The 18,825-nt window shown below is 34.3% G+C and overlaps 1 protein-coding gene across 1 annotated transcript in view; it reads left to right on the top strand.

Moving 5' to 3' along the window:
* Positions 1 to 441: 441 nt before the first annotated feature.
* The window catches only part of LOC129226823 (inositol 1,4,5-triphosphate receptor associated 1-like), a 53,647-nt gene continuing 35,263 nt past the window's right edge, over positions 442 to 18,825 (top strand). The window contains exons 1-3 of the mRNA XM_054861451.1: positions 442 to 575; positions 7,109 to 7,139; positions 9,786 to 9,926. Of these exons, the coding sequence (XP_054717426.1) occupies positions 442 to 575; positions 7,109 to 7,139; positions 9,786 to 9,926 (306 nt within the window). The remainder of the gene's footprint in view (positions 576 to 7,108; positions 7,140 to 9,785; positions 9,927 to 18,825) is intronic.

An 18,825-nucleotide genomic window follows, 5' to 3' on the forward strand; every position in this document is an offset into this window, starting at 1 on the left:
CACAAGAAAATCTGCCCTTCTTTCTTAAAAAAAAAACTGACTCGCTGTTAAAAAAAATGTATTCAAAAATGAAACTCTGAATGTATTCATTTTTTTTGAATACAATTGATTCAAAAATGAGTAAATGTGGCATCAAATACAAACATACGAAAAATACGAGTCATGAAATGAGTACATGTGTTTCTCAAAATTGAACCTTATTGATTCGGAGCTATATTGAGTAATGAAAGTATTCAAAAATGAGTAAATTTTCATTATTTTTGAATACCCATTTTTAACAGTGCTCATCTGACGTTTATTGAACAAGTTTACTATTCATAATCATTTTGTCGCATCTAGTTGGTGTGCTGTAAATATGTGCATGGTTGAAATCCAGAGGTAAAACTTCTAAGGTCTCCTAACAGTCATTTTATCCGGAATTTTTGATTTACCGAAGAAAGGATGCCCGATACATCTTCTATTCTACTTCAATTGCCAGTTGGATCCTCCATCCACTCCGCTTTGGCATATGCCACTGCTCTGAAGATATGCCGAACAGGGCCCGATCTAGCAAAGTTGATAATGCCGAGGTCCTGGTAAAACTTGGTGTCCCTCTCACTAGAAAACTTGCAAGTGTGACAGTCATAGTAACAGTTTATATGAAAGGGAAGAAAGAAAGAAACTTACCGTATTGGGGTGCCCAGGTCCACGGACACGTAGGACCGTGTGTTAATCAGACCCTGATGCCAGCGCAAGTAGTCAAAATCATGAAAAGACCATGGCTTATAAGCCTGGAAAATATTCCTTCTGACGGACCGTGGGCCGCCCGCAAAGCTGCTCCGAGTGGCCCGTTGCTTTGATCAATATTACAAATCGAAAACCGCGATTGGTCATATAGCTATATATTCAGAAATTGGGTTCTAGTAAACAGATGAAAATTAGCATCAAGTAATGCTAACAATAATTATTTTTTTTGGGGGGGGGGGAGTTCATACTTTCCTGTGCTACTTAGAAAAAAATTTCGGCATTACAAATTTTTACTTCTTTTTACGAAAAAGGAAGTATTGTATTCACGAAAAAATTTTCACTCAAAAATTGACCTTAATTTCCATTTTGCTCACCCCCGAATGAATGTTAAGTTTTTTTTTCAACTCGACTCCCCATGGATAAGTGTCTAAGAACGTATAGACAAGCGAAATATCCATTTTGACTATTCCCGAGTTAATTACGACGCGTTTTCTCATGACGTCTGTATATACGTATGTGCGGATGTATGTCGCATAACTCAAGAACGGTATGTCCTAGAAAGTTGAAATTTGATACGTACACTCCTAGTGAGATCTAGTTGTGCACCTTCTCTTTTGGTTGCATTCAGGTATTTTTAAAGGGGTCTTTTGCCCTTTTTTGGGGGGAAATCATTGTTAATTTCGATGTAAACTCAATTGATGTTGCAATTTGGCGGACACTTGGCGATATATCGCCAGTCTTTTGGTAGCCAGGTTTTGTCACCAACTTGGCGACAAATTCGGGTTTTTTTTTTTTTTTTTTTTTTTTAAGCATTTGGTTTCAATTTGGCCACTGTTGGTGATATTTAGAGAGTAAACCATTGAATCACATTAAAATTGCCAATAAAGGGAAAATGACATTAAATTGGAGTAAAAGGAAGTCATGTGATGCACACATCAGCTCGTTTATTTATACTCTGGCCGGACGGAGGAAACAATCTAAAATACAGTACATCCCTCGGATAAAAAGGCTGAGCAGCACTGCTCTAGCTAGTTGTTTCAGCTCACTACCTTGATCATTAATATTAATGTCTTGTTTCTGTTTCTATGCACACCAGAAAAGATGGTCCTTGAGTTTTAAAACAGCTGTATTGTAAATCTTTGCATTACGTATTGTACCTCTGAAAATGTTTGCTTTCCCCTAATTCGTATCGTATGTACTTACTTTCAGATTGTAGGGCTTGTGAATGTCTTGCTAAAATTGCAAGGGTAAAACAGTTAACAGGTTTAATAGTTGTGTGCAGAAGTAATATTTGGAAATGAATGTAAAATGAAAATACTAACGTGAGATCAGTTTGGAGATAGGGCCAGTTTGGAGAAAAACTCAGTGAGCCGTGTCACACCTATAACGGAAAAGTGCCATTCTTATGACCCTTATCCGGACTTTTGTTAGCAAGTTTTTTTTTCGTTCATCTTAAAGGGTTACAGTACCTCAAAAATGATGAAATGACCAAAAAATTTTTATTGCTTATTTCAAAACAAAAACTTATTCTGCACACAGGGGCAAAAGAAAAACTTCAAATTGCTTTTTCTCGATGATGGTTTTTTTGTGTTTTCATGTCATTAAAATCCCTAAGGATTATTTTCTATTAAAGATACAGCTTTAAAGTAATACTTTTTGCAATTGGGATAACATATTTGACAAAACTGTGCATTGAATAAGCATTTTATAAATTACTCTAATGTTTAGAGCATGTTAAACCTTTAAAAACCAAATTTTTTTTAAAAAAAACTTTGATTTTTTACATAATTAATCACAGAAAATTTTCTAATGAACTCATAAGCAAATGAATGCACAGATTTTTAGACATGATTATAGTGATCGTTTTGCAAAAAACTTTTTTAAAATTAGTGCAAAAATAAAAAAAAAGCCTTGGAAATTTTAAAAAATTAAAATTTTCCTCAATTTTTTGAACTTTCAAAAAAAGTAGGCAATATTTTTAAATTTTGAAAATAAATTATTGATTACGAGATAAGTATGTTTGCTATGGTTTCAAAGAAATATAAAATTTATATAAATTTTAAAAAAATGTTTGAAAGGTACTGTGACCCCTTAACACACCGAAATTGCGAAACAATAGATTAAGACTTTAGGAGATAGAAGTTTTTTTTATATAGCTTATTTATACTGTTCATTCTAAAGTAAAAATAAATCATTTACTTCTTTCAGTGATGCAACATAAAAAGCAAAACTTCTCCTTTACAAATTAACAACCCTTTGTTGTGATTTCATGCTTTACACATGTTAATAACAAGTTTCATTAATGAATGGCTATCACGCTACCGAATCATTTCTCTTTTTTCCAATCTCCGGTATTGTTCTGGCCACCGAGAAGCCATCAGCACGCGATCTTCTTCTCAGTTTTCCTCCTCAACAAGAAGCGGTTGACTTGAGAGTTTTTCATTTCATTTAGAAGGCTGACAGCTGACTTTTATTTTGTGTAATTAAAAACACTTTCAACTGTCAATGGCTGCTCGAGCTTTGACACAAGTCGCGCGACGAAACTTGTTGCGGTAGCCATGAAAAATGACGTAGATGGACTTTTTATTTGCCGCCTGCTTGGCGTTGTATTTCGTCCTAATTGAATGGTTATAAATGTAAGTTAATAAAATAAAGACGGGAAGAACTGAGAGAGAAAGATGTAATGGGTCGAAATTTTAAAAGTTTTTTTTTTTTTTTTTTTTTCTGAAATAGCATGCTTACAAACATAGGTTTTGACCATTTTTAAAAAACCATTTGACAAAGTTTAATATTTTTTAAAAAATTATTTTAATCAGTGCGCAGGTTTAATTTTATTTTTTATGCTTCTGCACATGACATCACAAGTGATGAACTGCCACCACTGACGCCATTAGCGCTGAGCGCAATATTTAATTCACTTCTTTACTCGCATGTACTGGCAACGATATGGTTGATAGCGAGCGTAGAGCCCAATATTTAATTCACTTCTGAATTAAAAACTGCAAACGCGGTAGACAGCAAGCGTAAACATTCAGCGCGCCAGTGGTATGCGTGCCAAAGTACATCACTTGTGACGTCATAAAGACCACTCCTTGTTTGAAAATCGGACATTTAAAAAAATAATTGAAAGTTAAACGCTTTGAAAATAAAAGATTTTCCTCGATCCATTTTTTTTTTTTTTTTTTTTTTGCTTAATCTATCAATTTCAGGGACTGAAGTAGTACTTTTGAGTGATGGAAACAACCCTATTTCTGACTTTGAATTACGCAGCTATCTTTAGGTGTCCCCCTAGTTTCGCCGACACGACCCCCCCCCCCCCCCCCGTTTTTCAGTTTCAATCACATCTTTTTATTACTTTCTTCTATATGTAATATATAGAAGAAGGTATTGGATTCGTGCAAATTTTCGAATTTCGAGTTTTGACGGATTCGAACACTTTGAGGTGTGCTGAGTCCATTTCGACTATTTTTGGAAAATGTCTGTCTGTCTGTGTGTGTGTGTGTGTGTGTGTGTGTGTGTGTGTGTGTGTGTGTGTGTGTGTGTGTGTGTGTGTGTGTGTGCCCGTGTGTCACGTCCGTGTGTGACCAGTTTTTTGTGGCCGCTCTACAGCAAAAACTACCGCATGAAATCGAACGAAATTTGGTACACATATGTGCCCCTATGTGAACTTGTGCCCATTGGTTTTTGGCCTCGAATTCCTCCAAGGGGGTGGTGCAATGGGACGTTTTTTGAGTTACGCGTGCTTGCTATTCCTCAGGAAGTAACTGGCGGAATCAAACAATTGGTCCATATGTTGCCAGGAACAGGTGCTGATTCAATTTTGGTGTCAATAACTCAAACGGGGGTTGAGCTATAGAATGTTTTTTGTCGTCAATTGTGACTGCTGTATCTCAAGAAATAATGAACGGAATGAAAGAAAAATTTATCGGCAAGTATCCCTTAGTGAGTATAAGAGCTGATTTTATTTTGGTGTCAACAGCTAACTAGTATGTTGTGGCCATCACGAAACTTTCTTCTATATTTTTCCTTTTTCTCATCCCTCTCCATGCTTGACGAGGAAGCAATATTCCTGACAAAAGCAAAATTACACATGCAAAAACTTGACGACCATCCCAATGTCTGAATTATTGTAAAAGCAAAGCAAAGAGCGAAAATTGAAAGTTATTTTAAAAGCCTTGCTTGAATTAATTACAAATATTTTATTTATTAACAAACATAAGATGGCAACAGTTAAAATTTTTAAATCATTGAGATAATATTTCCGATCATTTCCGTACAATTAAAATGACAAGAAATACGCAGACGACAATCTATTACGATTTATCTTTCTTATTGTTGAATTAATAAAGCAATTTTTATTCGCAAAAAAAAAAAAAAAAAATCAACACCTCTTGGAGCGATTGGAGTCAAAATTGAACCAAAGCCTGTTTACGTATGGATTCACATATGTTCCAAATTTCAACCAGAACGTAGCATTACTTCTTGAGATAGGGCACTCACAATGGAAAAAAAGAACGGGCGATTGCGCTACCCCCTTTTTAGCTGTTGACACCAAAATAAAATCAGCTCTTATACCCACTAAGGGCTACTTGTCAAAATATTTTTGTTTGATTCCGTTCGGTTTTTCTTGAGATACAGCAGTCACAATTGACACAAAAAACGTTCTATAGCTCAACCCTCCGTTGAGTTATTGACACCAAAATTGAATCAGCACCTGTTCCTGTTAATGGCAACGTATGGACCAAATTTTGTTTGATTCCGCCAGTTACTTCCTGAGGAATAGCAAGCACGCGTAACTCACAAAACGTCCCATTGCTCCACCCCCCTTAAAGGAATTCGCGCCCAAAACCAATGGGCACAAGTTCACATAGGGGCACATATGTGTACCAAATTTCGTTCGATTTCATGCGGTAGTTTTTGCTGTAGAGCGGCCAAAAAAAACTGGTCACACACAGACGTGACACATACACACACATACACACACACATACACACAGACAGACAGACATTTTCCAGAAGTAGTCGAAATGGACTCAACACACCTCAAAACGTTCGAATCCGTCAAAATTCGAAATTCGAAAATTTGCACGAATCCAATACTTTCTTCTATATAGTATTAGATATAGAAGAGAGTAAAAAGGGGGTAGCGCAATTGTCCGTTCTTTTTTTTCATTGTGAGTGCCCTATCTCAAGAAGTAATGCAACGTTCTGGTTGAAATTTGGAATATATGTGAATCCATATGTAAACAGGCTTTGGTTCAATTTTGACGCCAATCGCTCCAAGAGGTGTTGATTTTTTTTTTTTTTTTTTGAATAAAAATAGCTTTATTAATGCAACAATAAGAAAGATAAATCGTAATAGATTGTCGTCTGCGTATTTCTCGTGATTTTAATTGTATGGAAATGATCGGAAATATTATCTCAATGATTTAAAATTTTTGACTGTTGCCATCTTATGTTTGTTAACAAATAAAATATTTGTAATTAATTCAAGCAAGGCTTTTAAAATAACTATCAATTTTCGCTCTTTGCTTTGCTTTTGCAATAATTCAGACATTGGGATGGTCGTCAAGTTTTTGCATGTGTAATTTTGTTTTTGTCGGGAATATTGCTTCCTCGTCAAGCATGGGGAGGGATCAGAAAAAAAGAAGAAAAATCTAGAAGAAAGTTTCGTAATGGCCACAACATACTAGTTTTTTAAGGGGGAGGGGATTTTAAATATCGGTGAAACGTGGGGTAAACCTATTTTTAGCAGTCTAAGCTTATTGAAAATAAATCATTGAGTTGAAAAAAAAAAGACAACTGAGAGGAAGAAGATATGTTTTTTTGTAATTTGAAAATCACACTGCACAAGAAATTTAAACTTTTTTGTGTCTTCTAAAGTTCCGGGGGGGGACTTTAGAGGGGGGTCAGTAGTTCTTAACTGACCCCCTCTCCCCCAAGGAGGATTAGAAGAATTTCAAGGGAGGCGTGAGTGTATTCGACATAAAATGCAGAAGTAAAACTATGTAGAATTCGCTCACTTTTATGGTCACATCAAATATTTTCGATATTACCGCTCTTACTTCTTTGTCTTCAGAATTCAGAGCCAAACTTTTTATTATTGACAAATTTAATGAGACTAACTTACTATCAGCTTAAACTGTAAACTGTCTAACTAAAAGATATACTTTTGAGATTGTTTGATTAAAAGTAAAATGGTAAAAATGCGCTAGTAAAATTCCTTGCTAATACATTTTTTTAATGATCAATAGATTTTATTTATTTATTTATTTATTTAATTTTATTCATTTTGTCATCTATATCATATGTAATTTTTACTTTTATTTATTGGTTCTCGTGTAGAATATATTGTAATGGTTTCTTTTTCTTTTTTCCTTTAGCAATAAAAACCTGAATGAACCTGACATTGAGGTAAGTAAAAATTTAGTACTACTTTATTGTTAAGTCAATGATCATTATGTATGATGCATTTTAGAACAGAAAAAAATTTAAACGTTATATAAGTGTAGTTGCATTTAGCTCGGGAATTTCAAAAAAAAACTTGCCTGCTGTACGAAATGGAATATATATACTTCACGAAACAAAAATAATTCCAAGTTATAAAGTAGAAAGTTGCTGTACTAATCGGGGCCTGGTTACTGAATAGGCCAACTAGACCATGGCCTAGGGCCCCTGATATTTAGGGGTCCCCAGATGGCAAATTACTTTAGTCTATGGCTAAAATAGTTTTAGCTAAATCTAAAGTTATAAAGTTTGAATACAGGGGGCCCCAAAAAAGAATTTGGCTTAAGGCCCCTCGATATCTTAATCGGGTCCTGGTGCTAATAAAAGCCCAAATCATTCCAAAAAACTCGAATGCAGCCGTTAAGCACTAAAAATTCTCAGATAGAATTAGCATTTTTCAAAATTTTGTAGTGCTAAAGTCAGACTACTGATTTGCAGGACAGTTTTTAAGTGACCTTAAAGCAGCTGTATCTGGAATTTCTTCCGTTGTTCATGGGGCTTTGAAACTGTTATGTATATACAGACAAGGGCGCCCATATGGGGGAGGCAAGTGGGGCTCAAGCCCCCCCCCCCCCTTGAATTCGCACTTCCTTGCTTTTAGTACTTTTTTCTTTGCAAAAATGTAAAAACATTTTTTCTCCAGCAATTAATGAATAAGTTATTAAAGCTGTCAAGTTTTAATAAGTCTAATCTATACTGAAATCGGTTTCTATGGGGAAAACATTCTTCTAAACCATGGGGAAAATATCTGAGCCTCTCCCCCCCCCCCCTTAAAATTTTGCATATGGGCGCCTTTGTATGTGTAGAGATGGATTTAAAAAAAAAATGCATCGCTTACGAAAGAAGGGAAAAGTGTGCAAATAATTTTTTTCATGAGTATGTTTTATGTAATGATGCAACTGTTTCAATAAAATGAAGTAGTAGCAGTAATGTCAATGACATTTTTTACAGTTAATAAATTGTTAGGCATAATTATCTAGAAAACTGAAAAAAAAAGCATAAAAAAGAAAACGTCCGACACAGTCATGGATACACAAATTCTATAACCCAATGTGAATTTTATATAACTGCTGCCATATTCCCAGTTCAATCCCAACTTTAATTCCAGATGTTCTCATGTATGACTGCGTCTGAAGTGAGGAAATTGGGAAGAAAATACTTTTATATATAAAGGCTTGCATTTTTGTGGAGATGAAAACTCGTAAACTAAGCATCAAAATCGATCACTAATAAGTTAGATCGTACGTGCAAGTTCCGATTTCTCACAATTGTCAGGAGAAATTTAGGAGGATGTTTTTCATCACCGATTCTGTTGAAAAACACAACTTCACCGCGCCTTTCAAATGGTACTGAATATCTCACTTTAAATTCTTTCCCAAGATCTGAGTATGAACAAGCTCATTCTCTGTTCCAGTTCTAAATTTCAAGTGTCCAACAAGATTGCTGAATCATTTGAATCGTACTGGAAATTGCATTTTTTAACAGACTCTTCACTTTGTCGCACAGCGAAATCAGTACGTACAATTCAGCCTATTCATGAAGGATTTTGTTGCTAAATTAACAAGTTCTTGGTTTAGTCAAAACCAAGTCACGCTTATGGACTGCCCAGCCTTAAGTCCTGACCTATATCCAATGGAGAACCTCTGATTAATATTAGCTCGAGATGGTATACGCTAATGGGAGGCAGTTTGCAACGGTTCAAGAGTTTAGGCTGCAAATTGAACGCAGTTAGTTTTCATTAAAGCCGGAAGTTCTTCAAACTCTTTTTTTAAATATGCCTGATCGCGTTTTGAAGTAATTAAGAAAAATGGGTTAAAAATTTGAACACTGAAAAAAAAATGATTTGTCTATAAACTTTTGGGACAAAAAAATTTAAGTTTAAAATTTTATCATAAAGTCTGTGATTATTTAATATAATTTGTATAAATAGTTAATATTGTAATGATACTTTTTATGATTCTAAATTGTTTTGAATTCGTAAATTCTCTTTTTAACTTGTAAAACATGAAAACCTTATTGTCTCTAAACTTTTGGGACACACTTTATGACCTACTCTTGAAATTCTCGAAAAATCCGAAACTTCATATGTTGCCCATTTTGACCGCTAGAGGCGCTGAACGGAATCATGTGCATTCACCAATCAATGTCAACGTTTCAAAGTTTATTTTTGATTCGATGTCACCCATTTTGACCGCAAGAGGCGCTGAACCCATCCTGTGCATCCACCAATCAATGGCAATGTAATCGAAAACAGGAATTCCCTGTAGTTCCCTCTTTGTTTCCATAAGTTTCAGCAACTGCCACGGCCTATAAGCGTAAGCGAAATTTAGTGGGGCCATGTATTATGACATGTAAACGTTCCCTATTTTTTAAATACATTAAAACTAAAGCCAACGCTTGAAATTTCGAAAGTAAAGTGCTAATATATGCTAAAAAATATCCCATCCGTGCAACTGGATTTCAACAAGCAATCGAATGTGTACTGGTGCCGAAAGTGTCGTATAAAAGTAGTTGTAAAATAACTCAACGGGTATTCCACATCCATTGTTTCAGGAGCAGTTCGCCCGGCTGGCCCTGGCCTTTAAGACAGACAAGATGACCCTCAGCAAACGTCTGGAACTTCAACTACGTCAGAGGGATGTGGCGGAGAAAAACGTTGATAACGAGCTCAAAGCACTCAGGGAATCCCTCAATGTGAGTATTGCAATCAAAAACAAAACTCCTTCACACGAGGCCTCTTAGTTGGATCAACTTTCGAACAGGCGGTTTTAAAGATGTGTAAAAGCCTGTTCACTTATCTGCCGTCCGTCACATCCGCACTGATTTTTTCCATCCGAAACAAGTTTTCTTTGCTGGTTGCCATGACAGCAAGCCATCTTGGACGGGACCCGTTTCAATCAGAATAACCTTGATATCTGACGGCTGTCAAAAGTAGGACAGCATTTCATTGGTTTCCGCCATGCAGCGCGCTCTTCTCTCTAGTGGGTGAATTCAACCCCGTGATTGATGCACGGCGACTGTATGTGAATGCTACTCTGTTTTCGTCGGCAGTCCGTCACGTCAAAAAACGGGATGGATGGGACGGCCGGCCGATAAGTGAACAGCCCTTAACCAGGTAAAAAACTGAAAGAATCGCCCGGCATCCTTCACACGACAGCCAACTCGTGAGGCACATGTGCCGGTACTAGTCTCATTCTGATCAGTTGAGTCAACTTTTCAGTTTATTCAGCTCATCAGTACATTGTCAAGCGTTTAGACGTGAGTAAACTAGTTGAGCTAACTCGGTTCAGTTTTAACAGCGTTGTGTAGTAGCTGCTTGAACAAACTCGACTTAGTAGAAGAAAAGTTGATTCAACTAGGTTGCATCGTGAGAACACAACGAAAGACGCCTGTCAACTAGTTGACAGGCGACTTTTTGAAAAGTTGGTTCAACTAACCGCCTCGTGTGTTGGAGGCCTAAATCTCAAAGTGGATTTCTAAAATTTGGGTTACAATAGATTATTTAGTTCTCGCTCAATTTTGTACTTTCACCACTCAAAGCACTCTAGGGAATAAGTGAAATTAAAGTGCTGCGTTATTTCTAATCATTCAGTATTAACGACACTGCGCTATGTACGTACCTAAAACCTACGAAAGACCGAGGACTACCTGTATAGTTAGTTTGATTACCTCTTTAATTGGAGCAAACTAACTTTTAAAAGTTAAAACACTTGAAATTGTACCCGTCATCAGCATCTACACTCTCAGAAATGGACTTTCAAATTTGACGAAATTTTCTTCGTTTTTGACGAAACCACTTCCAGGGATATGCTCCGAGCGAACATTTCGTCAAATTGAAGAAACTGCTTTTGTTAGTGGTTTGAGGATGCGAATTTCGTCAAATGTAACGAAATATTTCTTCATTCTAGTTTTGTCAAATTAACAATCATTTTCGTAGTTTTGAGAGCATTAGTTTCGTCAAATTAATTTCGTCATATATGAGGACGTTAATTTCGTAAATTTTTAAGAAAATTTATTTCCTTTTTTTTTTTCTTTGAGCACATTATTTTTTTTTTTTTTTTGAGAATACAGTCGAACCTCGTTAATTCGAACACGCTTAAAACAAATAACTGCTGAAATGAACTTTTTTGCAATCTTTGTCTTATTGTTTTTTGGATAAAGCGAACCAACTTTTTATAATGATCGATTTTAATGGTCACTTTAAGTTCGTTATAACGAGGTTCGACTGTATTTTATAAGATTCGTGTGCGTGTGATCAAATCCTAACTTCAGAATCTTACCACCGTAGTTTCCCACTTTATTACGTATAGTCACTTTCACAGGCCCGTCATTTACGAGGTCAGGGGGTCAATTGACCCCCCCCCCCTCCCGTCTTGATTTTTGAACATTCATGTTTTTATACATGACTGGCCGTTGTTTTAGTTCGTTTTCTGTAAAATTTTTATTGAGTACAGACTCTTTGTCATATTTGGGAAAAAAATTAAAAAACGGGCCTGCAGCCCCCCCCCCCCCCCATCAAAAAAAAGACAAGTAATTGTTAAAAAAAAAAGAGGCACATAAAATATGTCAAGCGAATTTTTATTTATGTAAAAATGCAAACAAACAACTTCTTAAAAAAGGTAAAACAAATCATTGCAGATTAAACTCCCCATGATATCTAATCAACCCCCCCCCCCCCATAATGGGGGTTTTCCTTCAAAAAATCTAATTTTTGTCGGATATTTTCCAAATTTGGCACAGAGGTTCGTTATTGGAGGCTCGGGAATTCACACAAGGTCGTTTATGTCCCTCTATGTGGGGGGTGGGGGGGGGACAGACAACCCCACATTGGGGGTTCTCCGTATTAAAAAAAAAGTTTTTGTCCGATCTTTTTTAAATTTGCCACAGAGGTTCTTAGATGCTCAAGAATCACGCAGGGTAGTTTTCATCACTTTATAAGGGGAGGGCGGGCGATGGGGAGGGGGGGGGGTTCTTTGAAAAAATCCAATTTTTGTCGGATCTTTCCAAAATTTGACACATAGGCTCTTTGATGCACGGGGATTCACGCAGGGTAGTTTTCGTTCTATGGGGGGGGGGGGGAGGGCAACCCCTATGGTAGTTTTCCTACAAAAAATCCAGTTTTTGTTGGATCTTTCCGAATTTGGCAGAGTTTCGTTATTTGATGCTCAGGAATTCTGATAGGGTGGTTTTCTTTCCGCTATGGGGGGCAACCCCCATACGGGAGGGGTTCTTATAGAAAAACAGTTTTTATCATATCTTTTCCAAATTTGGGACATAGGTCCTCTGATGCTCGGGAATTCACACATGGTAGTTTTCAACCCTCCATGATTGGGGGGGGGGAGCAACACCGCATTGGGGGTTCTCCTTATATAAAAAAAAGTTTTTCCCGATCTTTTCTAAATTTGCCATAGAGGTTCTTTGATGCTCAGGAATTCACGGAGGTTAGCTTTCGTCAATGTATGGGTGGGGGGGGGGGGGGCAACACCGATGGGGTTTTCCTTGAAAAAAATTTATTTTTTGTCGGATCTTTCCAAAATTTGGCAAAGAGGTTCGTTCATTGATGCTCAGGAATTCTCATAGGGTGGGTTTCGCCCCGCTATGGGGGACAACCACCAAATGAGGGGTTTTCTTACAAAAAAAAAACAGTTTTATCATGCCTTTTCCAAAATTGTCACAGATATCCTTTGACGCTCGGAAATTCCCGTCTTCGTCCCGCTATGGAGTGGGAAACCACGTGTGGGGGGGGGGGGTCTTAAAAGAACCCAGTTTTTGTCTGATCTGTTCCAAATTTGGTACATTTGTCTTTTGATGTTTCGGCATTCTCATAGTGTAGTTTTCGCCCCGCTATGTGTGGCAAACCCCATAGGAGTTTTCCTTATTAAAATCCAGTTTTCGTCGGATCTTTTCCAGATTCGGCCCAGATATTCTTTGATGCTGGAAATCCACATAGGATAGTTTCCCATGGGGTAGTATTCATATGGGGTACTACCCCATGTGATTAAAGAACCTATATGCCAAATTAGAAAAAGATCTGACAAAAGCCTGGATTTTTGTAAGGAAAACTCCCCTAATTGGGGAGGGGGAGTGCCCCTAAAGCGGAAAGAATATTTCAAACTGTTTGAACTACATCGCTACATCGCGATGTAAGGACGGTGATGCATCACGATGTTGAAATTCCTACATCGCCCTGCCCCTACTGGGAATATAAAAGTGCTACTTCCTCAGCAGACATTGGGTTCTGGAAAAATAAATCATGTGCCACTTTTATGCACTGTTAGATCGATATATGCTCGGGAGAAAATTGCTGAGAAGTTTCTTCATTGCATCGCATGAAAAATTCCAGAAAAAAAAAAGATTTTTATCCAACTTATACCACAAATTTCAAAGAAAAAGTACAATAAATTGGACAACTTTAAGTTAGTACATATTTGTTCTAAAATTAGATACAGAAAATAAAATTAGATAATCTTAAGAAAAAGCTTACCTTTTTCTTTTTCTAATTAATTATTTGTTTTATTAATTTTGATTGTATGTAGAATGTTTATTTGGCCACATGAAATGCATGCAATAATAAAATTCCTGTTTTTTAATACAGGAATTTTATTATTGCATGCATTTCATACTTCATACTTTGAAAGCAATTTTCTGCCAAAATTGCAAAAGGTATTTGAAAATATAAATCTTAAAAAAATGCAGATGTGAAATAAATCTTTCGGTAAAATTAATTTAGTGTAATGTTTGTTAAATAATTATAAAAATATACCTTTGCTTTTCACCCCTAAGTTTTTATTTTTATTTCCAAACATGTGTAACATGAAATCAATGTATAATATACGAACATTTAGAATATTGTTATAATTATGAAAAAGTCTTCGTCTGTCCTTGTTCCAATTATCTCCGTGATGTTGGATCCATCCTAAAAAAAGTTTTAAAAAGAGAATATATAACATAATAAGTAAAGGTTTAAGTCCATGGGTGTATGCCCTCATGCACATGGATCTTTTTTCTATTTCGAGGAAAGTTTTACGATTAAATTCATCAGTTTATTTCTGAAATAAAACATGTTTTCACGATATCTTTCAAAATCTGAGTTTTTTTTTTTTTTTTTTCCTTAAGTTAAAAAGCTACGATTCACTTGTGACTTTGAAAAGCATCAGATTTAATTTTCATATTTTTCAAAATATATGATGATTTCAATGCTGACAGCTTTTTTTCAAGCAGATTGCAAGAATGAGTTATTTTTACAGCGGATGAACAAAATTTTTATTTAGGCAGATAGACTCTAAGTTAGTTTCTGAAATTAATTTCTGAATAATATTCTAGAATTAGAGTTTCTTCAATTTATCGAGAATCAGCATTATTTAGCCATTAAACGAGTTAATTCTTTTGCACATCAAGTCGTGAATTTTCATTTTTTTGAACTATAAAAAAATCAAAAGTGCGAAAATTGTTGATCTGTGATTTTATTTTTTTAAATTTATTTTTTATTTTAACCGATAGCCAAAATACACCGTTTTTCTTTTTTTTTTTTTTTTTTGATTTTCGTGTTCCGTTTTCTTCACGAATGTTTTCTGAAGTACTCTCTCCCCCTACTCAAATTAGTTCCAATAAAGTACTTATGAATTAAGTAGTACTGAAACTGGTGATTATGATTTTATTTGCACTTTTTTCAGAGATTTTATTGTGCTATGTTATCAATAAACAACATTTACTTACCGAGCTTTACCTCCTTAAACCATTATCAAATTCGAGTCAAAAACCCAGGGCTCCAACACTCGAAGCCAAGCTCCATTTCATAAGTTAACTAATAATTACATAAAGCTACCTTCTAGCTGATGGATAGGGATTTAGTAGAAAAAAAAAACTGATTTGGGGTAGAGTACTTACAAAATGGGGCGTAGCTTAAGGGCGTGTGTACTTCGGATTTTTTTAACTCAGCTGGTAATGATTTTAAGAGGGAATGCTTGCCAAGTAAAGTTTTTAATTGATAGTATAGTACCTTGAAATCTTTAAAAAATATTCGAACAAAATCATAAAATCATCAGAATCAATCACTAGTACAAAAATATTCAAACGTAGCTCTACTTACTAGTTTGGGACGGAGACGAAGGGAGTATCACATTTTAACTAAGCATATTTGATTTTTAAAATATGAAATTTTCACGCAGTAAATAAAAAAAAACGCCAAGGGAGAAGAGCTGCCAAAGATAGGGGAAACCCAATAACAAAGTGCATTTCCTTGTTTGTTTGTGTCTTGAGAACTAATTGACTGATATCAATGGATTTTTTTTCCAAAGATTTATAATGAAAATAGGGACCAGTGTGGTGCAAACAAGCAAAGCTTGTTACTTCTTATCATATATTTTCATTATCCTTTTAATTTTTCATATATTTTCATTATCCTTTTAATTTTTCATATATTTTCATTATCCTTTTAATTTTTCATATATTTTCATTATCCTTTTAATTTTTCATATATTTTCATTATCCTTTTAATTTTTCATATATTTCCATTATCCTTTTAATTTTTCATATATTTTCATTATCCTTTCAATTTTTCAATTGAAGTTCGGTTAAATTTTCAGACATTTTACTTTGTATCCAGAAAAATCACAGCTCCAACAAAAAATTTGGATTTATTGAAAGTTCATCTATAAAATGCTTCTTAGTCTGACTTAATGTAGACCGGGATTTCTCACTTTTTGTTGACAATACCTTCAGGCGGCAAATATGGCAATAAAATTAATGCTGCATTTATTTTAGCTGTAGAAACTATGTATAATGGAAAAATTCATAATTATGACAAATCATGTAACACAAATTGACATAGAAAAACCTATAAATTTAGTGTATGAAGTGGGAAAATAAACAAAAAATGCTTATTATTGTTATTACAATTTTCAAACATGCTGCTATACTATCTTTTCTTTTTAAATCGAAGTTAAACATTAAAACTCTACTTTCAATAATTTATTTTAATTTGCGGAAAATTTTGAAAAAATATTGAAAATATTCTGCTGAAATATCAAGCACAAAGATAGAGTTCTTTATGCAAATTAATATTTTCTCTATCTTAAAATGATTTGTATTAAATTGATATTTACTTTATTTCATGTTTTATGCAAGTAAAAAAAAAAAAAAAAAGGCTCCACAAATAATGAACATAAGTACTTATTGCTAGAAACATCTGCTGCAGGGAAAGAGATTATATAAACAACATGGGATAAGCATTTAAAAGTCTTGTCTACGAGCTTAACAAAACAAAAGACGGTATCATTTCGGATCCAAAAGCTGATATAAACGGTTTGCATTTATTTTTTATTGCATCAAGCGCTTTGTTTTTCCTCGAGTTTCATCGATTTTATTCAAAGATTGCTAAACAATTATTTTAAAATATTTTCTACGAACACTTTTGTGTTATAAAGTTCTTGATACTTTTTGATTATTAATTTCTTCAAAATCAATTTTAATTTGCTACTTAAATATTTCATGAAGTTTTGTAATATTGTTTACCCATTCCAAAATATTAATTTTTACTAATGGGTATAGCAATATTTCATTGAAAATGATAAGTTTGCGAACACTTTTGGGAACTACTGTATAAATTATTATATTGAAAAAAACATTAAATGTAGAGTGGAAGAAGAAAAAATATCAATACTTACTGGGGGATTGGTACATAGTATTTTTTTAAGAAAATAAAAATGCGGAATGAAACAAATTTGAACTATTAAACTAAAAAATACACTTCGTTTAACAGAATTATTTTTGTAAAATTCATGGAGAAGAATGAAAACACATAACCATGTATTATATTCCACGTTGAAATTAAAAGCTTCAAAATTCTATGCCATTTATAAAAGCGTTGTACAGTGGCTCCCAAAAGTGTTCGTACACTTTGAAATTTTTTAGTAAAACCAAAATAACTCAAAACTGAATTCGAATATAAAGTCCAATAATTTTTCACATCATTCCTATGTCATTCTAAATATCACCCATTGGTTTTTTTCAAAATATTGACGGATCTTCTTTTTGAAATGGATCAGAAAACGAAGAGACAGAGAAATAACACGCCACAAAAGTCATCGTACACTCAAATATTTTCGAATAAATTCATGATTAAAATTATCATATGCCGTTTTATTAATATTTTTGCATTGTGTAGACCCTTATAAGTCATTTGGCTTTAATTTTTTGTTTATTTATTCCTTAATATATTGCTTATTACTGTAAAATTGCTGGTATTCGTAAAAACCGCAAACGCCATTCAGAATTTGAATTTTTTCCCACAGTAGTGGTAAATCGGTTTGAAATGTCTCTAAATTAGTTAATTTATTTGCTTGTATAGTAAAGTGCTTGATAAAATGCTTTAAAAAAAGGAATCGGACCGAAAACAAGGTAAGAAAAGGTCAACCTGCAAAGTTGACAAAACGTGATCGTAGATTTAAAGTTAAAAAATTTATGAAAAATACACATTTGAGTACTGTAAAAGTTTCTGCAGAGTTAAATGAAACATTTTACATTTAATTTTCACCTAAAATTGTTCGCCAAGTTCTTTGATTAGCTGGATTAAATGGGACCTCTTCCCGCAGAAATTTTCTTGGTCGTGCGAAAAACAGAAAGCTTACGCTTTTCGTCCCAAAATCAATGATAAATAAGCTAAAAACAGTTTAGAATCATGTCTTACTTACAGATAAAAATTAATTCAACATTTTTGGTTAAATTGTTGTATAACTGTAAGTAGACGAAAAAATTAGGAACTTAATCTTAAGAACTTAGTTGGATCAGTTAATCGGGACGGTAAAGGTGTTTTAGTGTGAGGGTGCATATCAGCATCAGGACTTGGTAGTTTGTAATTTTTTGATGAAATAATGAATTATGCTGTTCCTTTAAATATTTTAAAAACCAATTTTGAACTCTTAGCCAAAAATTTGGTTATTAGAAACAACTTTCTTTTTAATCAAGATAACGATAAGAAGCACACGGTTTTCAACGTTTGCGTCTAGTGCCTCGAAAATTGTCCTAAAGTTTAGAAAATACCCCCTCAATCTCCAGATTGTAACTTAATGTAACGTATTTAGGAGGCTAGATTACGAAAATAGGGCTTTAAAACGAAAATAGAGCTAGAAATAGTAATACTCGAAGTGTGGTAGAACACTTACTCAGAAATTACGCTAAAAAAGAAAGAAAAAGAATGAAATCTATTCCCAGACATTTAAAAGGTGTTATGAATACTGTATGATATTCTACTAATTAATAACTTAATCAAAAGTTAGATTATTCAATAATATATAGACATTTTATGAAGTGTACGAAGACTTTTGTGAGATAAACTTTCCGGCACCTTTCGGTTTTTGATTTTTAAAAAATTAAGTTTTAATATTTTTTAAAAACTTTTAACGCAATTTTTGTTAAACATTGATCATAGATCTTATAATTAAATACCTATCCCTAAATGTTAATTCTAACCAATGATTTGGGGCCTATTTCGTTGAAAGTCGTAGGTGTACGAAGACTTTTGGGAGCCACTGTATATCATCTGTGTTAGTTTAGCTACGGTGGAGTGTTTTTTTTTTTTTTTTTTTGTAAGTTT

This window comes from Uloborus diversus, chromosome 7 (assembly GCF_026930045.1).
Source record: "Uloborus diversus isolate 005 chromosome 7, Udiv.v.3.1, whole genome shotgun sequence".
Lineage (NCBI taxonomy): Eukaryota > Metazoa > Arthropoda > Arachnida > Araneae > Uloboridae > Uloborus > Uloborus diversus.